This window comes from Triturus cristatus, chromosome 10 (genome assembly GCF_964204655.1).
Source record: "Triturus cristatus chromosome 10, aTriCri1.1, whole genome shotgun sequence".
Classification (NCBI taxonomy): domain Eukaryota; kingdom Metazoa; phylum Chordata; class Amphibia; order Caudata; family Salamandridae; genus Triturus; species Triturus cristatus.
Genome location: NC_140593.1, coordinates 1,128,903,895 through 1,128,922,535, shown reverse-complemented (window position 1 = coordinate 1,128,922,535; position 18,641 = coordinate 1,128,903,895). Strand labels below are relative to the sequence as shown.

The window sequence follows — 18,641 nt, the reverse complement described above, 5'->3', positions numbered from 1 at the left end:
TGGAAAACAGATGGATTTGAAGGAACTGAAGATCTTTTTTTTATAAAGACCGATCTAATTGAACACAACGAATTGTATTTCAGCCAAAAACCTATTTATGTTCCCACTATGGAAGCGCAGTTGGTTGTTATGAAAATGTGTCATTTCTCTGCCATCTCTGGTCATAGAGGAGTGAAGACTACTTTTGGATGTACTATTTTGACCTTTTGGGGGCCCCCTGTACATTCTGATGTTCAGCACTTTTGTTCTTGTCTGTTCAGTGTGTGCTCAGCATAAATCTGCATGTGCAAAGGCATTCTGATATCTGTAGTCCTTAACAGTAGCCCCTGAATTGTCATCTGGTTTCTCTAGATTGTCCACTTTAAGGAGGCTAGTCTGTGATAATGGTTGCAGTAGACACTTTTTCAAAGATGACCCATTCTTCACCTTAAACAACGTGAAAAAATGGCTCAGTGTTTCTTACACGGTGTGTTTTGTCTTCCTGGGTTCCTTCATCCCATCGATTTTGATAGATGAACTAAATACCTCACACTTTTTTAGGGAGCCTTGTGTAAGGCACCAGGAATTGAATAGACTATCTTATGGCCATCTTCCCCAGGCAATTGAGAAAATGAGCAATTTGATCAAAGCTTGGAGCATATGTATGATTTTCTTTTCTTTTTTTAATGAAACTCAAGTTATTTGTTTCTCCTATTTGTAGAATTTTCATATAATAATGCTTTCCATAGCATTTTATATGGCTTTGCAGTGCATGAAGCACTGTTATTGGTTGATAAGGTTATAAGTTCTAAAAGACTCATGGGATATGTCATCTATTCATGTTGACAGTTTTTGTTGGGCTGCTGAGAGAAATATAGTGGAAAGAGAAATCCATAATCTGAGCCTCCGGCCCAGACATACAATATACACCTTGTCAAACATCTTATAGAAAAGTGTGGTCTTTTCTTCATCTTTGCTTCTATAGATATTAAGTAATTGATGACAAAGGAAAGGTATAATTTGGGAATGTAATATAGAAAGAAAAAAAAAAGTGGCAAGTTACTATAATAGTAAACTATGCTGCCAGGACATTTTACAATCCCATATTTGCATTAGCATTCTGTCTCATAAAAGGCAATGGAGTATATAAAGGTGAAGTCCCAACCACCAGATTTTTGGCTGCTGACTGGCCCACAACACAAGTGTCATGTCCTTTAGGATAGTCCTGTCATGTATACCTATTTTTACATACATTGTCCCATCCCCACGACAATAACGATTGTAAACAGGTGACCTTTTACCTAGTAGCTTGATCCTGTCTCCTCGACACCAGGCTCTAGGTATTCTATCAAAATCCCTGTACCTGACGTACATAAACATGTCCCCAGGCATGGCAGATTAATTCTGTATAAGGGTCACCACTTTTTTCATCCTTGGCCAACAGCTAGCTGTGCATGATCACACTTGTTTAGAAAAGCATTGGTGATTGTTTTCAAAACATTTGATTGTTTTCAAAACATCCTTGGTTGTTTTAAAAACCTATTGATTCTAGAAAAAACCCTGGAGTGATCACTTTAGTATAAAAGACTCTCACTCCCCCCTACAAATTGGAGGAGAATTCCTTCCAAGCAGAGACGGGGGTCCTGCATGCCGAGTCTCCGGCAAGCAGCGGTCTGACATCCCTTGCGCATTGTCATCCTCAACTCAGATGCGGTCCTTCATTCCCAACCATCAGGTGAGGAGGCTGGTTCTTCCCTAGGGGTTTCTTGGCTACAGATACACGCATACACCTACACATCCAGGTTAGGCTACGTACATTTTAGCAAATTACTTGGTGCGCACATTTTAGGAATATGCAAGTGCTACTGTTTTTATCTGAACTGTTTCTGTTCATCTTATTAGCACTATGGTAGAACTGTACCTACTATTCACTATATTGGTACTAGCAATCTCTTTTGTATGCTTCTGTCTCCTGCTTGTCGCAGCACAAAAGTTTTACACAAGGCTGTCGCTGGACCAATAAAATCCTATTGAAACGTCCTAATCTGCATCCTGTGTGTTTTCTGAGAGAAAGCAAGCATGAGTGTCTGAACGAAACGTACTGTACTGTTTTCCACGATCCCTGAGGAATCAGGGTTGTCATGTTCAGTGGTTGCCAGAGACTACCTACACCACTGGTAGAATACAGGGGGGTGGTAGTGGCACTGTAGAGCTAGCTGGTCTAACGGCTGACAAATCCTGTGGGGGTGTGCGGAAGCAGTTGGGACACCAAGCCCTCAGTTTAGGTCATCCAAAACACGCAGGTCCTGGGGCACTCCTAGGAACGACACGACACAAGATCTCAGAATCATCCAGATGTTATTTTTTTTTAACAGCAGTTTCTGTAACAATTTTTTCAACTCTAAACACCTGAAAGTTGCCAACAGTCGTCGTCCTCTCCCGTTGCTGTTCTCTGACCCATTTCAAGGTAGAGGGAGGCATGCAATACGTTTTATACTTTAAATGGATGTATTGGCCAGAATGCTATCAAAAATAGGCCTAAACTCAAATTTGATTGTTAAAGACCTTTGAAGGATTTGCAAAGCTATATGTATAGTGACCTATCTTTGGCTAAAGATGTTTTTTCGGCTTATGCATGGAAACTTTAAAGCAAAAGAGCCGGCATTCCCCATTGAAGCTATGTAAACACCATTCTCTGTTAGTGGCTTGATAGTGCTGTGGAATTCCTTGATTAAGGTCTCCAGAGAGCTATCTTCGATCCTAAACTCTAGATGGCAGGAGTATCCACAGTACTTGAATCGAGGCTAGATGAAAGTTACAAGAAAGTAACTTTTCTATTTCTATTATTTCTTACCTGTGTTAGATACATCTTAGATCTGAGGTTATTTTGAAATAACTATTGAATTTGTCCCTTTTCAGCGATTATGATTACCTTCGCGAACATTTCAGAGAAGCCCATTTTCTGTGCGACGAGGGAAGCTGCAGCACTGAACAGTTTACACATGCCTTCCGGAGTGAAATAGACTACAAAGCACACAAAACCAGCTGCCACAGCAAGAACCGTGCTGAGGCCCGGCAGAATAGGCAGATTGATCTACAGTTCAACTACCCCTCCCGACACCTGCGACGGAACGAAGGTATGATCCTTGTTGTTCAATGCATAAAGGTAAGTTATGTGTTTAGAACGTCTACACAGGTATGTGTACTAATGAGCAGTGAATAACCTAAACAATAACCTGGCCCTGTACCACCAAACTAAGTTACAGGTGTTTTTGAACATATGCTTTACCTTACTACAGTATGTTTTCATCAATGTCATCCATTCTATGAGGCATGCTTCATCATTGAGGCAGTTCCTAAATGTGGTTAAATACGCACAGTGAACTAATTTCGAGTTCTAGATTTTTAGGTCAGTGACTCTTGAGCCTGGCGTACTGTGTAGAAAAGGGCTTGTCTCTACGAGGGTGACTAAGTTAAAAGTCAGGGCAGGTTTAAACTTGTAAGGGGGAGCATTATCTTCTTCGTCATGTTAGGCTGCCGGGGTCGGGCAAAAACCATGCTATGTGCAACCCCTGTAACCCACAGCATGAAAGGGAGGTTCAGTGTTTCAGAGCCTAGCATCATCGGTTCTGGATTTGTGGACCCAGTAATTTGGGTCTCTGAGACACTTGGAATTACTGTTGTTGAAATTTCACCCGGAGTAAGTTTATCTTGAATAAACAAATAGGATAATTTTACATTTTGTAGATAAGCATCAAGTTAAAAACCATAATATTTTCCTATGAGATCTTGTTCATGGGTCCCTATTGGTGACTGTTTGCCACTTCTGGTAAAGTTAAATGTAATTGTACCATTCTTTTCAACTGGTCGCTAGTTGGGCATACCAGTGCTGATATTTCTTAAGTTGCTAAAAATGTAGACGTATAATAACTTTTTGTATCAAAATATACAAGATTTTCTCTATATATCAACCCATTTTACAAAAATTCCTCAAGTAGACTGTATCACTGTAGCACAGACTGCCAAATTATACACCTGAAAGGCCCTTAATATATTCCAGTAACTTGTATGGTTACAGCCATCATTCGTTGCATGTTTCAGGATAGAAGGGTTGTGTGCGTCTTTGCCTTGAGTTGTGTGTCGATGCAATTGTAACTTTTTAGTAAAGAAAGCACATCTCTTTCAGGTGTTGTAGGTGGGGAGGATTACGAGGAAGCTGATCGGTTTAACAGACTTGGAGGGAGGTCTGCTCGTGGAGGAAACAGAGGTGTACAACAGAACAAAAGAGGGAGTTGGAGGTACAAAAGGTAAGCAAAAAAACTCTTGGTGAAACCATGTTTCTCCCATCATCCTATATACTGCCCCATAAACTTAGGGATATGACAAAGCACTTTACAATATTAATATATTCATTTTCAAAAGACATATTAAACATAAAAACACCATACAGCCTATATGAAGACTCGAAGAGTTGCAGAATTTCTTTGCAGAAAAGTGTTTCAGAATATATTTTTAATACTAGTGTAGATTTAGAAATGCAGTAATGCAAAGCTCTGTGCTTAATGGTAACTCTACTGAAAAAAGGGTAAAATTGAGCCCAAAGCAATCACAAGGAGATGATGGACGGAGCGCTGAAACTTTTCAGACACTCACCCCCAGACACAGATCTGGGTTGAATCCATCATCGCTCTTTATCTCACTTCGCCACCCCAGTTCAGACCCAGCCATATACAAATCAATCTTGACCCTGTGCCTCATGGGAAAAGTCCAGCCCGAACTGCCAAGCCAGGTCTTCCCTGGACCGGAAACAAGCATCCTGGTACTGGTTTCGGGGTACCACTCTCTAACCAGATGCATAAAGAAAACTACTTCAATCTTGAAGCACCCATATGCAATCATGCAGTTAAATTGCTGAGCAATCTTTTGTTTTTAAAGGTTTATTTATTACACCCACAGCAATAATGCATTGACATGAAAGAGTTTGTATGTAATCGCCTGGAAAACATTTCCTGAATCTGCGAAATTAGAGCCTCCGAAAGACAAAATTGAGAATGGGCTGACTGTTGTGGTGCTGCAAATGCTTGAAAAATAATGGAATACAGTTGTTATGATGTGTGAAACAAATTGTAAATTTCACATGCTGTACATAATCATGCCATCTAGTGGTTCGCATTACTACACTATTTGTTGGTAACTTGTTTAGTCTTGTCCGGTAAGCAACAGTTGTGTTATTGACTGTGCTTGAAGCTTTACGTTTCACATACTCTGTATGGATACTCTAACTGAAACTTTCAAAGCAACCTGGCGAAGTTGGAATTTCCAACAGTCTAGTACGTGATCATATCAAATATTTGCTGTTGCTTTTAATGTGTAAAATTAAATAATTGTGACTTTGGAGGCGAGGCAAATTTTAGCCTTGTGAACTTAGTTTCTTTAACATGCAGTTGTCAAAGCTAGTAAAAGCAGCTTTGTTGTTGAAGAGTTTTCATTCATTGGTCCATAGAGAACGATACCAATTAGTCTTTCAAAATTATACGTAATATAAACAGTTTATTTCTTTCCATAGGGAAGAAGAGAATCCAGATATTGCAGCTGCTGTTAGGGCATCATTAGCAGCGAGTAGGCAAGAGGAGAGAAGGCCCGTGGATGATAAAAATGGAAGGCCTGCACGGCGACAAGAAGAGAGGAGAACACAGGAAGATAAAGATGAGAGGACATTTAGAAGACCAGAAGAGAGAAGAGCGGAAGAGAGAAGAACTGTAGAAGATAAAGAAGCTCGATCTTCAAGACGGGCAGAAGATAGGATACCGAATGACAATAAAGATATCAAACCGTTAAACCATCAAGACGAGAGAAGGCTAATAGACGAGAGAGATGTGCGGGCATCACGAAAGCAGGAGGAGAGAAGGCCACGGGAAGAGAATGATGAACGTGCATTGGGAGGAAGGCGACAAGAAGAGAGAAAAACATTAGAGGATAAAAATGTCATCAAGCACAGAAGAGCTGACTGCATGGATGTCGAGGAGGGTCGTATCACAAAGAAAGCCCATAAACCAGAGGATGAAGCTACAGGTTGGTTTTTTCCTATTCTGTTGAATTTAAGCTGATCATGCTAGATGTCTAGTTTGATAGAGCTCGGCACGTTGTACATGATGTTTACCAGATGATTAATCTATATTTAGGGTTTACAGTGAGATGAACATGGGGGCTGAGGGGAGGAACACGAAAGAATTAAGAAAAAGCTCAGCAGTGGTTTTGAACAAGGATGTTGGGGGTGGTTGTGGCATTCTTGCTGGAAAGATTGGAGGGATGTGAATGAAGGAGATAAACCTGAGAGATGGCTAGTGATGTATGTGATGTTGTAATGGGTGTACACGAAGGAGGGACTACGTGTATTATGCGGTGCTGGGGATGCATATGCAGGTGGTAAGGATTTATGCATTTGTGGATGCTAAGGAGACCAGGTAGGCAGTGGGAGGTTTGGGCGATGCATTGGAGAGGCTTGTTGGTAGGTGCATCCAGGGGAAGGTTTGGGGTATTATGAGGCCTTTGCAGTCAGTGGTTACCAAGCTACGTTGGAAAATGTAAACCAATATTTTAATATAATTTTGCAGACCTCAGAATTAAACAGATTTACTGCTCATATTACCAAGATCTGATAGAGTCCAGCTTGATATTGCACTCTAATGTAAGCTGGAAGCATGCTGTCTGTTCTTTGCTCTTTGATATGGGCCTTGAAAGACAATGAGGGGTCAACGAGAAAACTTAGGCCTTTAGTGGAGGATGTCTGAAGGCAAGGAAGACATAAAGTTCATATTTCTGAGCCTCTCTTGGATAATGATATCGAGGATGAAACTAAAGTTTGGGGTGTTATTGGCAGACAACACAACAAATATTTGCTTTCATCAGCATAATGCTTCCTATTAATGTGTTATTGTCTGGGCAGCACTTCTGTGTACAGGTTTATTATCATGTAAGGCAAGTAAAGATGAATCCCTGTGGAACCCTGCAGAAGAATGGAACGGGCAGAAAATAGGTGAATAGTGTTTTGCCAGAGATGTCAGATGAAGCAGTTCTGTGTGGCACTGTGTGAAGTTAAGAAATCCTATGTTGTCAAGGGTATCAAAGGCAGGTGAAATGCCAAGAGAGGTCGTTCTCTATGTTCGAGGTTAAAAGGGAGAGCCAGAGTTAGGTTTGTTGGGTGTGACTTCAGGATTTGCAGCATGGGTTTTGGGGTTGCCAGTAAGGAGCCTGAATTTGTCATTTCTTTAAATCTATATTCATTTATGTCAGTCAGTATCTGTACAGCTTAAGCAATGGAAACAAGGGGGAAGGGGTTGGAGCAGTGTTTGATGCGCAGAATAATGCAATTTTTGTTCTTAGACATAGGGATGGTTTGTTATTAGCAGCCATCCTTGAAAGTTGCAGTCTTTTGACTGCGCTTTTGTGTGTGTTTTTTTAGGACAATAAGGCGTGCTGGATTTATGATGTTTTTCTATTGAAGACTGCAGATATTTCTTTTGTTGTCATTTAGTTCCTATGTTATACTAAGATGCAGAGAGCTTAGGTTTTAACTTTTTTAAAGTTCTAAATAATAGCAAACCCTCTTGAACTTTGTTTGAAATATCACTCGAATAACAGTTTTATTATTATTTTTGGAAATCTACCCATTTTAATCATAAACGTCAACTTGCCCACAGCTGCCAAGTGCAACATTTTTATTTTGGATAAATAAAATAAATTCTGACAGCCAGACATTTACCATTTTCATGAAACCAAATTATCTTTAAATAACAGGCTTGTTCGAGGCATAGATCATATGTGTTAGCATAGATCACCATCTGGTGTTGGGCTCGGATGTTTGCACTTTGTTTTTCTTCAAAGAAGTCTTTGTAGTCACAAGGTAGGTGACTCCTCCTTTCAGTGATAGTGCGCATGGGCATCAACTCCATCCTTAGATTGTTTTTTTCCCCCATCGGGTTTGAATGTGTATTGCTGCGCTCTGGTTTGGTATCATTCTCGAACCACTTCGACGCGCAATCCTCTACGGTATTGTCTTTCACGGTTTCCCATTCGTCGCCTATCGTCTTAATTGTGAAAACCTTCGATCGAGAACTTCGAGGTGGGCTGTCGGGCCTACCCGTGCCGACCACGCCAGCAGTCGATGGAACGGACTCCGTACAAGCTATGCCCCGGGTGTTGTGCTAAATTTCCGCGCACCGACTTGCACGAGGTCTGCAACCTGTGCCTATCCCCGGAACACGAAGAATCATCCTGCGAAGCGTGTCGATCATTCTGATCGAAGAAGACCATCTGTGATCATCAGGCTCGACACCACAAGATGCAACGCGGCAGCAGCTCAGTACCGGACATCTTCGGCGATGGACCAGAACACAGTTGTGCCGCAGAAGGCGAAGAAGAAGAACTGGTCTCCGTGTCCGAAGCGACTCCGACATGGAAGAAGACCTGAACGTCACTCCGGCTCAACGGATCGTGAGTACAGACCCCCGTGTGCCCACTCAGGCTAAGGAAAAGGCTCTGGTATCACCCTCGCCCTTGGGTCGACACAGAGAAAAGGTTTCAGATGCCCCGTCCTCCGGCGTGGCTATGAAACACAAACACAAGCCTTACATATCGGGCTCGAGCTGATCCCAGTCCAGTGCAGAACCAACACCTATGGCATCGAAACATAAGGACAAACATGGAACTCCTCCCACGTCATCGGTACCGAGTATATCTTTGACACCGAAAGCCTCGGAGCTGAAACCCTCCAAACAAAAAGAGCCAGAACCGAAGTCGTTGAAGCCGAAATCCACGGAGCCGAAATGCTCAACACCTAAAAGCTTGGAGCCGACAGCCTCCGCGCTGAAAAGTTCGGAGTCGAAGCAAACCACTCCTAAGGATACACAGCCTAAACCGGCTAAAACTAAAGAACTACATTCCAAACACTCTGCACCCAAAGACTGAACAAAAATCTTCGATGCCGAAATCCACTCCGAAAGGAACAGAGACTCCATCCAAAGAACTTCCATCTGAAGATCCACCTCTGGATCCAAAACAGAAAAAATCTCAGTATTGATCCCCAACACTGGACACTTTATGGTTACTCTTCCAGAGAAACGGAAGTTAGACCTCCCAGAAGAGGCCCTTATACCTCTTAAGCAAAAAAGAGACATGGGTACCAACCCTTCTCCCCCTTATATTCCTCTATCTCTTCCTCCTATTCCAAACATCACTCCATCAGACTCACCACTTCCAAGGTCCCCTGGCTTACAGGATGACTATTTCAATGATGGGAATGGCATTGGGGATGATGATCATCATCATATCCCGCAAGACCCAGACATACCACACGACACTGACCCATGGGATGATTATGATAAGGCTCTAGATGTACCAAATTACCCTGATCTATATCCCTCTAGGCTTTCCCCACCTGATGACAACACCTACAGACCCTGTATACATAAAAGGTCAGTTACCACTAGACTCTCTTGTTGTGCCTAATGCCCGCTAGAGAGCTAACTCTCAAACCGGTGACGCTCCTCCTCCTGATAAGGAGTCAAAATGTATCGATGCCTCAGGCAAAAGGGTAGCTTTCCAGGCCGGCAACTCTTGGTGTATTGCCAATGCTCAAGCTCTATTGACACGTTACGACAGGGCACATTATGATGAATTAGAATAACTTCTACAACATTTGCCAAAGCTAACTACCTCTTTCAGGGACGGAAGCTCATCACAAACACTTACATAAATTGCGCCTTAGATGAAGCAGACACATCTTCGCGTGCTATCAACACTATCATACTCCTGTGGAGACACCCCTGGCTTCAAATCTCCAGATTCAAGCAGGAGGTACAATCCTCCATACTTAATCAGCCCTTCGATAGAGAACATCTTTTCGGGCCAACAGTAGATACTTCATTAAAAAAAATGAAAAAAGATACTGACACGGCAAAATGCACGGGAGCCCTACAATTATCTTCTACCAGGGGTTCCTTTCGTCGCTCCTTCTATAGGGGTGGCTCAAAAACACTCCTCAGAAAATACCTCCTCCTCTTACAAGGGGAACAAACAATCTAGCCCCTCAAGAGGCTATTTTCCAGGAGGTTACAGAGGAAACAATAACAAGGACAGAGGAAGAGGTAACTCCACCGCACTGCCGCTGCCAACAAACAGTGACTTCCCTCACTACCCCCTGACCACTCCACTCCTGTCTGCGGACGTCTCTCACAGTTCATACCTGTCTGGAATTCAATCACCTCAGACAAGTGGGTAATACAAATTATTCAAAATGGTTATTGCCTGGAACTTACCGGCACTCCACCAACAATCTTTCCGAGAGAGCGGGCAATGTCACCAGAACATCTCACCCTGTTAAAACAAGTGGTCCTCTCTCTGTTACACAAACGTGCAAAAGAACCAGTCCCCTTACATCATCAAGGAACAGGAGTGTACTCCCTATACATTTTGATTCCCAAGAATGACGGCTCTCTCAGGCCCATACTGGACCTCAGACAGCTAAACCTCTACATTCAATCGGACCACTTCCACATGGTCACCCTACAACAGGTGCTCCCATTGCTTCAGCAAGGCGACTTTCTTTCCACTCTAGATTTAAAGGACGCCTACTTTCATATTCCCATTCACACGGCTCACAGAACATATCTCAGGTTCATGGTGGACGAACAACACTACCAATTCAAAGTCCTCCCATTCGGGGTCACTACAGCAGTAAAGAGTGTTCACCGAGTGCCTAGCAGTAGTAGCAGCTCATTTAAGAAGACAACACATTCATGTCTTCCTTTACTGGGACCACTGTGAGAAAGCACCATCTTTCTTGCATGGTATGCCCCCACTTTTTGCTGAATTACTGAATGTACTTTGACTGAGTGTGCCCTGGACTCCTGCCAATCAGGTGCCCAGGGCCTATGTTCCTTTCCTAAAAACCTCAAACCCAAATTGGCAAACCCTGGCCACATGTCAGCCCCTGGTAAATGGTACCCTAGGTACCCAGGACCCTGTGACCAGGGAAGGCCTCTAAGGGCTGCAGCACTCATTGTGCCACCCTTAGAGGCCCTGTACCCTAACACACACACACTGCCCTTGCAGGCTGAGTGTCTGGGTACAAGACAAAATAAAGAGTCGACATGGCACACATCCCTGGGTGCCAAGCCCACCACCTACACTACCCTGGCATACATCAGCCACCCCTCTAGCTGGGTGTCCTATGCCAGTGGTGTGGGCACAGGAGCATGAATCCTGTGCCCCTACAGTACCCAGGTCCATTCCTGGGCACTGTAAGTGCAGTGCTGCCATTTAAGAGTACATGGTGCTGAGAGCTCGTCAAACACGAACTCCACAGCACCATAATGGCAACACTGAAGACTGAGAAGTTTGGTATCCAACTTCTCAGCACATTAAACCCGCACTGATGCCAGTGTGTAGGATTTAATGTACAAAGCACCACAGAGGGCATCTTAGAGATGCCCCCTGAAACTTAACCTACAATCCACGTCTGGTCTGGGAGGCTGCCTAGGCTGGACCCCTGGGCTGGACCCCTGGGTAGGAAAGCCCCCGCTCTCCTGGGCCTGCAACATTGCACATCTTGGGCGAGGTGCTAGGTCTCCTCCCCCAGGTTGGACAGGGGGAAGCTTCAAAGACATGTCGCCTCTGTGAGCTTCCCCAGGCCACTTGCTGCCCCCACTCTGGCAAGAAGCCTGGCCGGAAACCCCAAATAAGGACAGGGGATGTACCAGCCTGCCAACCCCACCCCTCCGGTGGGGGAGGCGAGGTGAAGCACATCTCCGGGCGCTCGCCATCTTGAAGATAGGAGCCCCTGCCCAATCAGGACTAGGCTACTGCCACCCTCCCACAGGAGAGTGGCAAGATAGGGGGTGTACTCACCCCGGGGCAGGGACCGATTGGTCCCTGCCCTTTACCTACCTGTAACACCCCTAAATCTAGTATTTAGGGGCCCCCTGAACCTTCCTTCCTTAGATTCCAGATTCCGAAAAAACAAAGAAGAGCAAGAAGAAAGAAGGCCTGCCGTGCAGCTGCTAAGAAGAGGAAGACACCAACTGCTTTGGCCCCAGCCCTACCGGCCTGTCGACCCTCGAACCTGCTCCTGATACATCCCGGCACCTCTTGTGGCCAGCAACCTCACAAACCCCGGAGGACCTGGCTACCTTTTGGCTCTAAGCACCCGGGACTCCCATGAGCAGAGGCTCTGCTCAAAACCAGCTTCTAACCCCTGGCATCAGCCCGGAACCGCGAACCCTGCACACTCTGCACCTGCCAAGCCTGGCCTGTGCCGGAGTAAACAAAGACCCCGAGGACGTCCCCCCGGCGACTGTGACCCCAAATCTGGCACCCAAGGACTCACCTCGACGCTCCTGACGACGCCTGCAGCCTCAGAGCCAGGTACCCCCCCAACCGCGATCAACAGAGGGTAAGATTTCCCAACACCAAAAGGCACCCCTGCACCCGGTGCCCTGCGGCCCCCTGTGCCCAACTCCTGGGTACCTACCTATCCTCCAACTGTCCAACTTACCTCTCGAAGTGGTGGTGGCACCTGAAGAATCTTCGTCCCCGAGCGTGCAGCCTTTGTTCAACCAGGAGCTTTCCCATTGAAATCCATTGAGCGCCTGAAGGCTCAAAAGCACCCTGCACCCAGCCGCCCGAGTGGCCCTGGCAGTGTAACCTCTATACCTATCTACTTCCCCATTTACCCTGAGCAAGTGACCAGGAGCCCAGCTCCCACAGCTGGGTGGCCTGCTAGTCAGCAGCCACCAACCAAGGCCCCCCTGCCTCCCATAAGATAACATTGGGCCTAACTCACTCTGCACCCGGCTGCCCCTGTGCCTCTGAGGGTGTATCAACTGTACTTACCTGACCCTGGGAGACCCCTGAGTTTGTGTCCAGAACCTTAACTCTGCCAGTCGAGTACTTACCCAAAAGCCGATAACCCAATTTTCTCCCATAGGGAATCATTGACTGTTTTTCTATGAAATTTCTTCTGTGTCAACTTTTAAAATGGCAAAATATTGCCTAAAAATCACAACAGTAACTAAGTCGACTTTACTCACTTGTTTCCAAGAACTGTCCCAGGACTGAATCTAGGATCCAGTCCTGGAGTTAGAAAAGTAATCTACTGCAAATAACTTTAAACTTCCATTGAGCTCAATGTATTATTGTGTTTGAAATTGTGTTGCTTATTGCAACAATCTGTAACTATCTACGAAAGTCAATTGCATATTGCAAAAGTATTCAACTAAAGCCTCTCATCCTGAAAAAGTATATATCAATACCTATTGTTGGTTCTAAAATAAAACGGACATATATTTTCTTTTATATAAACCATTGGCCTAGAGTTCAGTTATTGAGTGTGTGAGACCATTTGCTGACTGAGTGTGTACAAAAAAAGCTTTACACTGTCCTCTGATACTGCCTTACTGCTCGACCAAGCTACCACTTTAGAGTAAGGTTATATCTAACTTTAGCCTCTGCCAAACCTCTGGGGACTGTGGACTCTGTACACACTGTACCTATTTGGGGAACAGTATATACAGAGCCACTTTCTCACAATGACTGGCTAATAAAAGCCAAGTCGCAACACAGCTGCCTACACCACACTCACAAAACAGTTCAACTACTTCACGACTTGGAGGTTCACTGTGAACCTCACCAAGTCACACTTGCGTGTTGGAGGGTTGCAGATGAACCTAGGAGCTACAATAGACACTCGCAAAGCTCTAGCGTACCCAACACAGTCAGAATACGCAACATGCAAACACTAATATCGCAATTTCAACCACAACACTCACTACCAGCCCGAGTGTTTATGCAGTTGATCGGAATGATGGCGTCTTGCATTCTAATTGTTCCTTACGCAAGACTCCAAATGTGTCCCCTACAGGAATGCTTAGCACGTCAGTAGAACCAGGCTCAAGATCAGTTAAACGATCTGGTGTTGGTGGACGGCCGCACTCCTCGCTCTCTGCAGTGGTGGAATACACAAAACCTTTGCAAGGGGCAGCCATTCATCGACCCGGTTCCACAGATCGTGCTAACAGCAGACGCATCCCTTACTGGTTGGGGAGCTCATCTTCAAACACATACCATTCAGGGCATTTGGACTCTACCACAAAAAGAACTCCACATAAACCATCTGGAGCTGCTAGCAATTTTTCTAGCATTGAAAGCTTTTCAGATACATCTAGTAGGCAAAGCTGTCCTAGTTCGTACATACAACATGACTGCAATGTACTACATACAAAACGGGGGGGCAATCGCACCTAGCTCAAAGCATTTGGAGATGGGCCATACCTCAAAAAATATATCTCCTTGCAGAACATCTCCCAGGAGTAAGTAATCAAATTGCAGATCTGCTCAGTCGTCAACAGAACCATGGAGAGATAAGACATCCAGATCCCAGTCAACTTAACCTTGCGATCTGACACCTGAAGTCTTAGAATTTGGCTACCTTAATCTCCCATAAGACTGCATGAACGTCATTAGAGAGGCTAGATGTCCTACCACAAGAGCATGCTATGCAGTAAAATGGAAAAGATTTGCAATTTATTGTACTAAAAACCAAATCAATCCGCTGGATGCTTCAACTCAAAACATAATTTGCTATCTGTTACACCTACAATGTGCTAACTTAGCATATACGTCTATACGATTATATCTTGCCACTATACCGGCTTACCTACAAAACAGACAACACTTGTCTTTGTTTTGCCTACCCGCTATCGAAGCCTTTATGGAAGGACTCAAAAGAATCATCCCTCCTCGACTTCTACCTTCTCCCATGTGTAATCTTAATCTAGTCCTTACAAGACTAATGGGCTCACCATTTGAGCCTATGCACCGATGTGAATTACAATTACTAACTTGGAAAGTAGCCTTCCTTATAGCCATCACATCTCTTAGAAGAGTTGGTGAGCTCCAGGCAAGAACCATTTAAAAAAAATTCACCAAAATAAAGTGGCTCTTGGGACTAACCCAAAATTTTTACCCAAAGTCGTTTCTGCTTTTCATCTCAACCAGTCTGTTGAGTTACCCGTCTTTTTTTCTCAACCAGACTCAGTAGCAGAACGTGCTCTTCACACATCAGATGTAAAAAGAGCAATACTGTATTACATTGAAAGAACCAAACCTTTTAGGAAGACAAAACCACTCTTAGTTGTTTTTTCACCACCACATAAGGGCAACCCCATTTCAAAAACAGGTATTGAACGATGGATAGTTAAGTGCATACAAATATGCTACCTCAAAGCTAAACGCACCTTAACAGTTCCCCCTAAAGCGCATTCTACACACAAGATAGGGGCTTCCAAGGCATTTTTAGGGAACATACCCTTAAATGACATTTGCAAAGCTGCAACATGGTCTACACCACACACATTCACAAAACACTATTGTGTAGATGTGTTAGCAAAACAACAAGCTTGTGTGGGCCAGGCTGTTTTAAGAACGCTATTTCAGACCACTGCAACAGATACAGTTTAGCCACCGCTTTAGAAACAAATGCTATATAGTCTATGCTAACGCAGATGATCTACAGCTCGTATGCCTCGAACGGAAAATACTACTTACCCAGTATGCATCTGTTCTTGCCATATAAAGCTGTAGATTTATATGCACCCACCCACCCACCTCCCCGGGTTCCTTTACTTGTTGCAGTATTATCTTACTTAGATACACTATGCATGGACATCACTTTCTACTCTTACTAACTCCACCACCCTTACGGCAAAACAATCTAAGGATGGAGTCTATGCCCATGCACTATCCCCGAAAGGAGGAGTCACCTACCTCGTGACTACAAAGACTTCTTCGAAGAAAAACAGTGCAAACATCCAAGCCCAACACCAGATTGCGATCTATGCTAATGCATATGAATCTACAGCTTTATACGCCAAGAACTGATGCATGCTGGGTAAATAGCATTTCCCTTCCTTTTCAGGTCGAGCCTGAGAGGGCATGCACTAGCTCATGCACTGTTGCTTGCAAGACTCTTGTTTCTAATAATGGGCTTGGAACCAACCCTCAGCTTACCATTTCTTGGCATCATTGTTGCTCTTTACTGCCTTCTTATTGGGCAGCGCTTGTCATGCTTCACTTCCTTTTCTTTCTGTGGCACACGGACTAACTACAGACCAATTAGCTTGAATTAGTGTCCCTCCGCTGGCCATCCGCTGCTCGCGCTGTGTAGTATTTCATTTTCCAATATAATTAAATTGCTCTACACACTTTTTTTGTTTTGTTCTTTTTTTCTTTTTTTTTTTGTCTTCATACATGCCATCAAAAGAACCACTCTAGAAGGGATATTTCAACACCCTACCGGCACGCCCCTATTGGAAGCCGCCCTAGTGAGGGGCCTGAAGGAAGGGGCGGAATCTTCCCAGAGGTACGCCTGTGTCCTGGTCCCACTCCCGTTCACAGCACCTAAGCGCCGTTACTGGGGAGGACCGGAGCACAGACCTCCAGCATAATCATAGGACAGATGTTACTTCCCTCTCCAGACCTCTAGTGCTGCCCAGATTTTGTTAGCACTAGAATTGTCGCAGGCCATATCAGATTGACTGACCATAATGATGTTCTTTAGGCAGACAGCAAAGGAGGAAGGTACCTCCAGCTTCCAGGATTTAGAAATTTCCCTCCTTGCAATAATTGCTACATAAAATGCAAACGTTGACGCAAGGGCATTCAAACCATAGTCCGGCAAGAGGCCAAAAAAGATAAACCTAACATTCACTTCAACCTGCATATGCAACACATCCCCCAGAAAACCGCATACCCCCGATCAAAAGGGGCCAGTTTTCGGGCAATCCATAAACATATGAAGGTCATCGGCAGCTGGGTACTTACATCTAGGGCAATGGTAGGTTGTTGAAGACATCTTAGATAGTTTACCCGGGGTCCAGTAAACTATGTAGGTGGTGTATAGATGGTTTCTCCTTAGATTAGCTGGTTTAACCAGACTGTAACATAGAAAATGAGTCACACCAGAGTTTCCGTAAATCATCCCCGTTTTCGAGGAGAACATCACCCCACCGTCTCTCCACCTCTAGATCTAGACAATCTCCTGTGTCTATGAAAGCCCCATACCAAAACGACACTTCCCGTTTCCATGGTCCTGATCTCGAGATGGGAGTCGATAATTGGGCCTGAATCTTCCTTGCGCCAATGCTGAGTTGCCCACCAAGCAGACAATTGATAGAATTTAAATCTTGTTAATGTTCCACTAGTAATATTAGACATAGAGTCCCAGCTGATCAATTGCAAATCTTTCTGAAGGTCACCCCATAGCCTAATGCCTGCTAGTCTAAGTGGTTGTGACAATCGATCTTGGAGGCATACCGGGGTACCGGGGGAATCCCAAATTGGGGCCTGAGTTGTATAATATGGTATTCGCAATGTATTCCTAACAAACCCCCAATTTTTTAGTGCAGTTAATAAGATCTTTAGACAAACTTTTTTTGTAGAACTTAGGGTCCCCAAATTTATAGAGAAAAAACTCCTGCCCTTGCGGAACATCCTGCAGTAGTGCCTAAAACAAACGGCCCATAGATGAAGAATACGTCTTATTTGCTAACATTCTAAAATTTTGAAAATGAAAAGCATGACAGTAGGAAAGTAAATCGGGAAGAGCGAGACCTCCTCTCTTCAGCCCCCTCCTGAGCTTTTTCCATGCTATTCTCGGAGTTTTTGTGGCCCAAATAAATGACCCGATTTTCCCTTGAAGAGTGGCAAGATCTCTGGAGTTAAATGGAAGTGGGATTGAGTTGGTGAGCTTAGGCAATATTACCATTTTTACAAGATTCACCCTCCCGTATATGTTCAATGGTAAATTCGCCCAACGTGATAATATGCTGCCCACCTCCTTAGCGACCTTCTCCCAACTGATCTTGGATATATCTATCAGCTTCTGCGCTAAGTGAATCCCCAGATATCTCATCCGACTCCTAACTCCTGGTATTAAATTTACGCAATTCCAGCTCATTATCTCAGTTTTTTCTATGTTGATTCTATAACCAGAGATCTTGCCAAATTCCTCAGCTAATTCAAAGAGCCTAGGTATTGCTTTCACATGATCAGAAGTATACATTAAAAGATCTGCATAGAGAGCCACCTTAAGTTCTAAGTCAGCTATTTTAAAAGGCAAAATAAGAGGATCTTTTCTAAGAGAGCAAACAAAGGGTTCAATATATAAATTAAACAATAAGGGTGACGGGGGACAACGCTGTCTAATACATCTTGAAATATTGAACCATTCCGATAAGGTGCCATTAACTAAAACTTTTTTTTAACAGCTCCAATAAAATTCCTAGGGAGACCAAAACTATGCATGGTCTCCCAAAGATAGATCCATCTAACCTGATCGAACGCCTTAGCGGCATCGATTGCAACAAGAGTTAACGGTAACTTTCTTTCCATTGCAAAGTCTATTGCCCCTATAGCTTAAAAGGTAAGCTCATTGAGCTGCCTACCAGGTATAAAACCCCTCTGATCCGAGTGTACAATAGTTTTAATAATTTTTGCCATCCTAGTGGCTAAAATCCCAGAAAAAAGCTTAAGGTCTAAATTAAGTAACGAAATAGGCCTATATGCCTCAATTTTTTGAGGATCCTTATCTTGTTTTAGGATCAAAG

At 44.0% G+C, this 18,641-nt stretch overlaps 1 protein-coding gene across 1 annotated transcript in view; it reads left to right on the top strand.

The window, feature by feature from the left end:
• ZNF598 (zinc finger protein 598, E3 ubiquitin ligase) overlaps nucleotides 1-18,641 on the top strand; it is a 232,932-nt gene that overhangs the window by 38,641 nt on the left and 175,650 nt on the right. Inside the window, exons 5-7 of the mRNA XM_085629387.1 lie at nucleotides 2,899-3,116; nucleotides 4,166-4,286; nucleotides 5,546-6,051. Coding sequence (XP_085485513.1) covers nucleotides 2,899-3,116; nucleotides 4,166-4,286; nucleotides 5,546-6,051 — 845 coding nt within the window. The remainder of the gene's footprint in view (nucleotides 1-2,898; nucleotides 3,117-4,165; nucleotides 4,287-5,545; nucleotides 6,052-18,641) is intronic.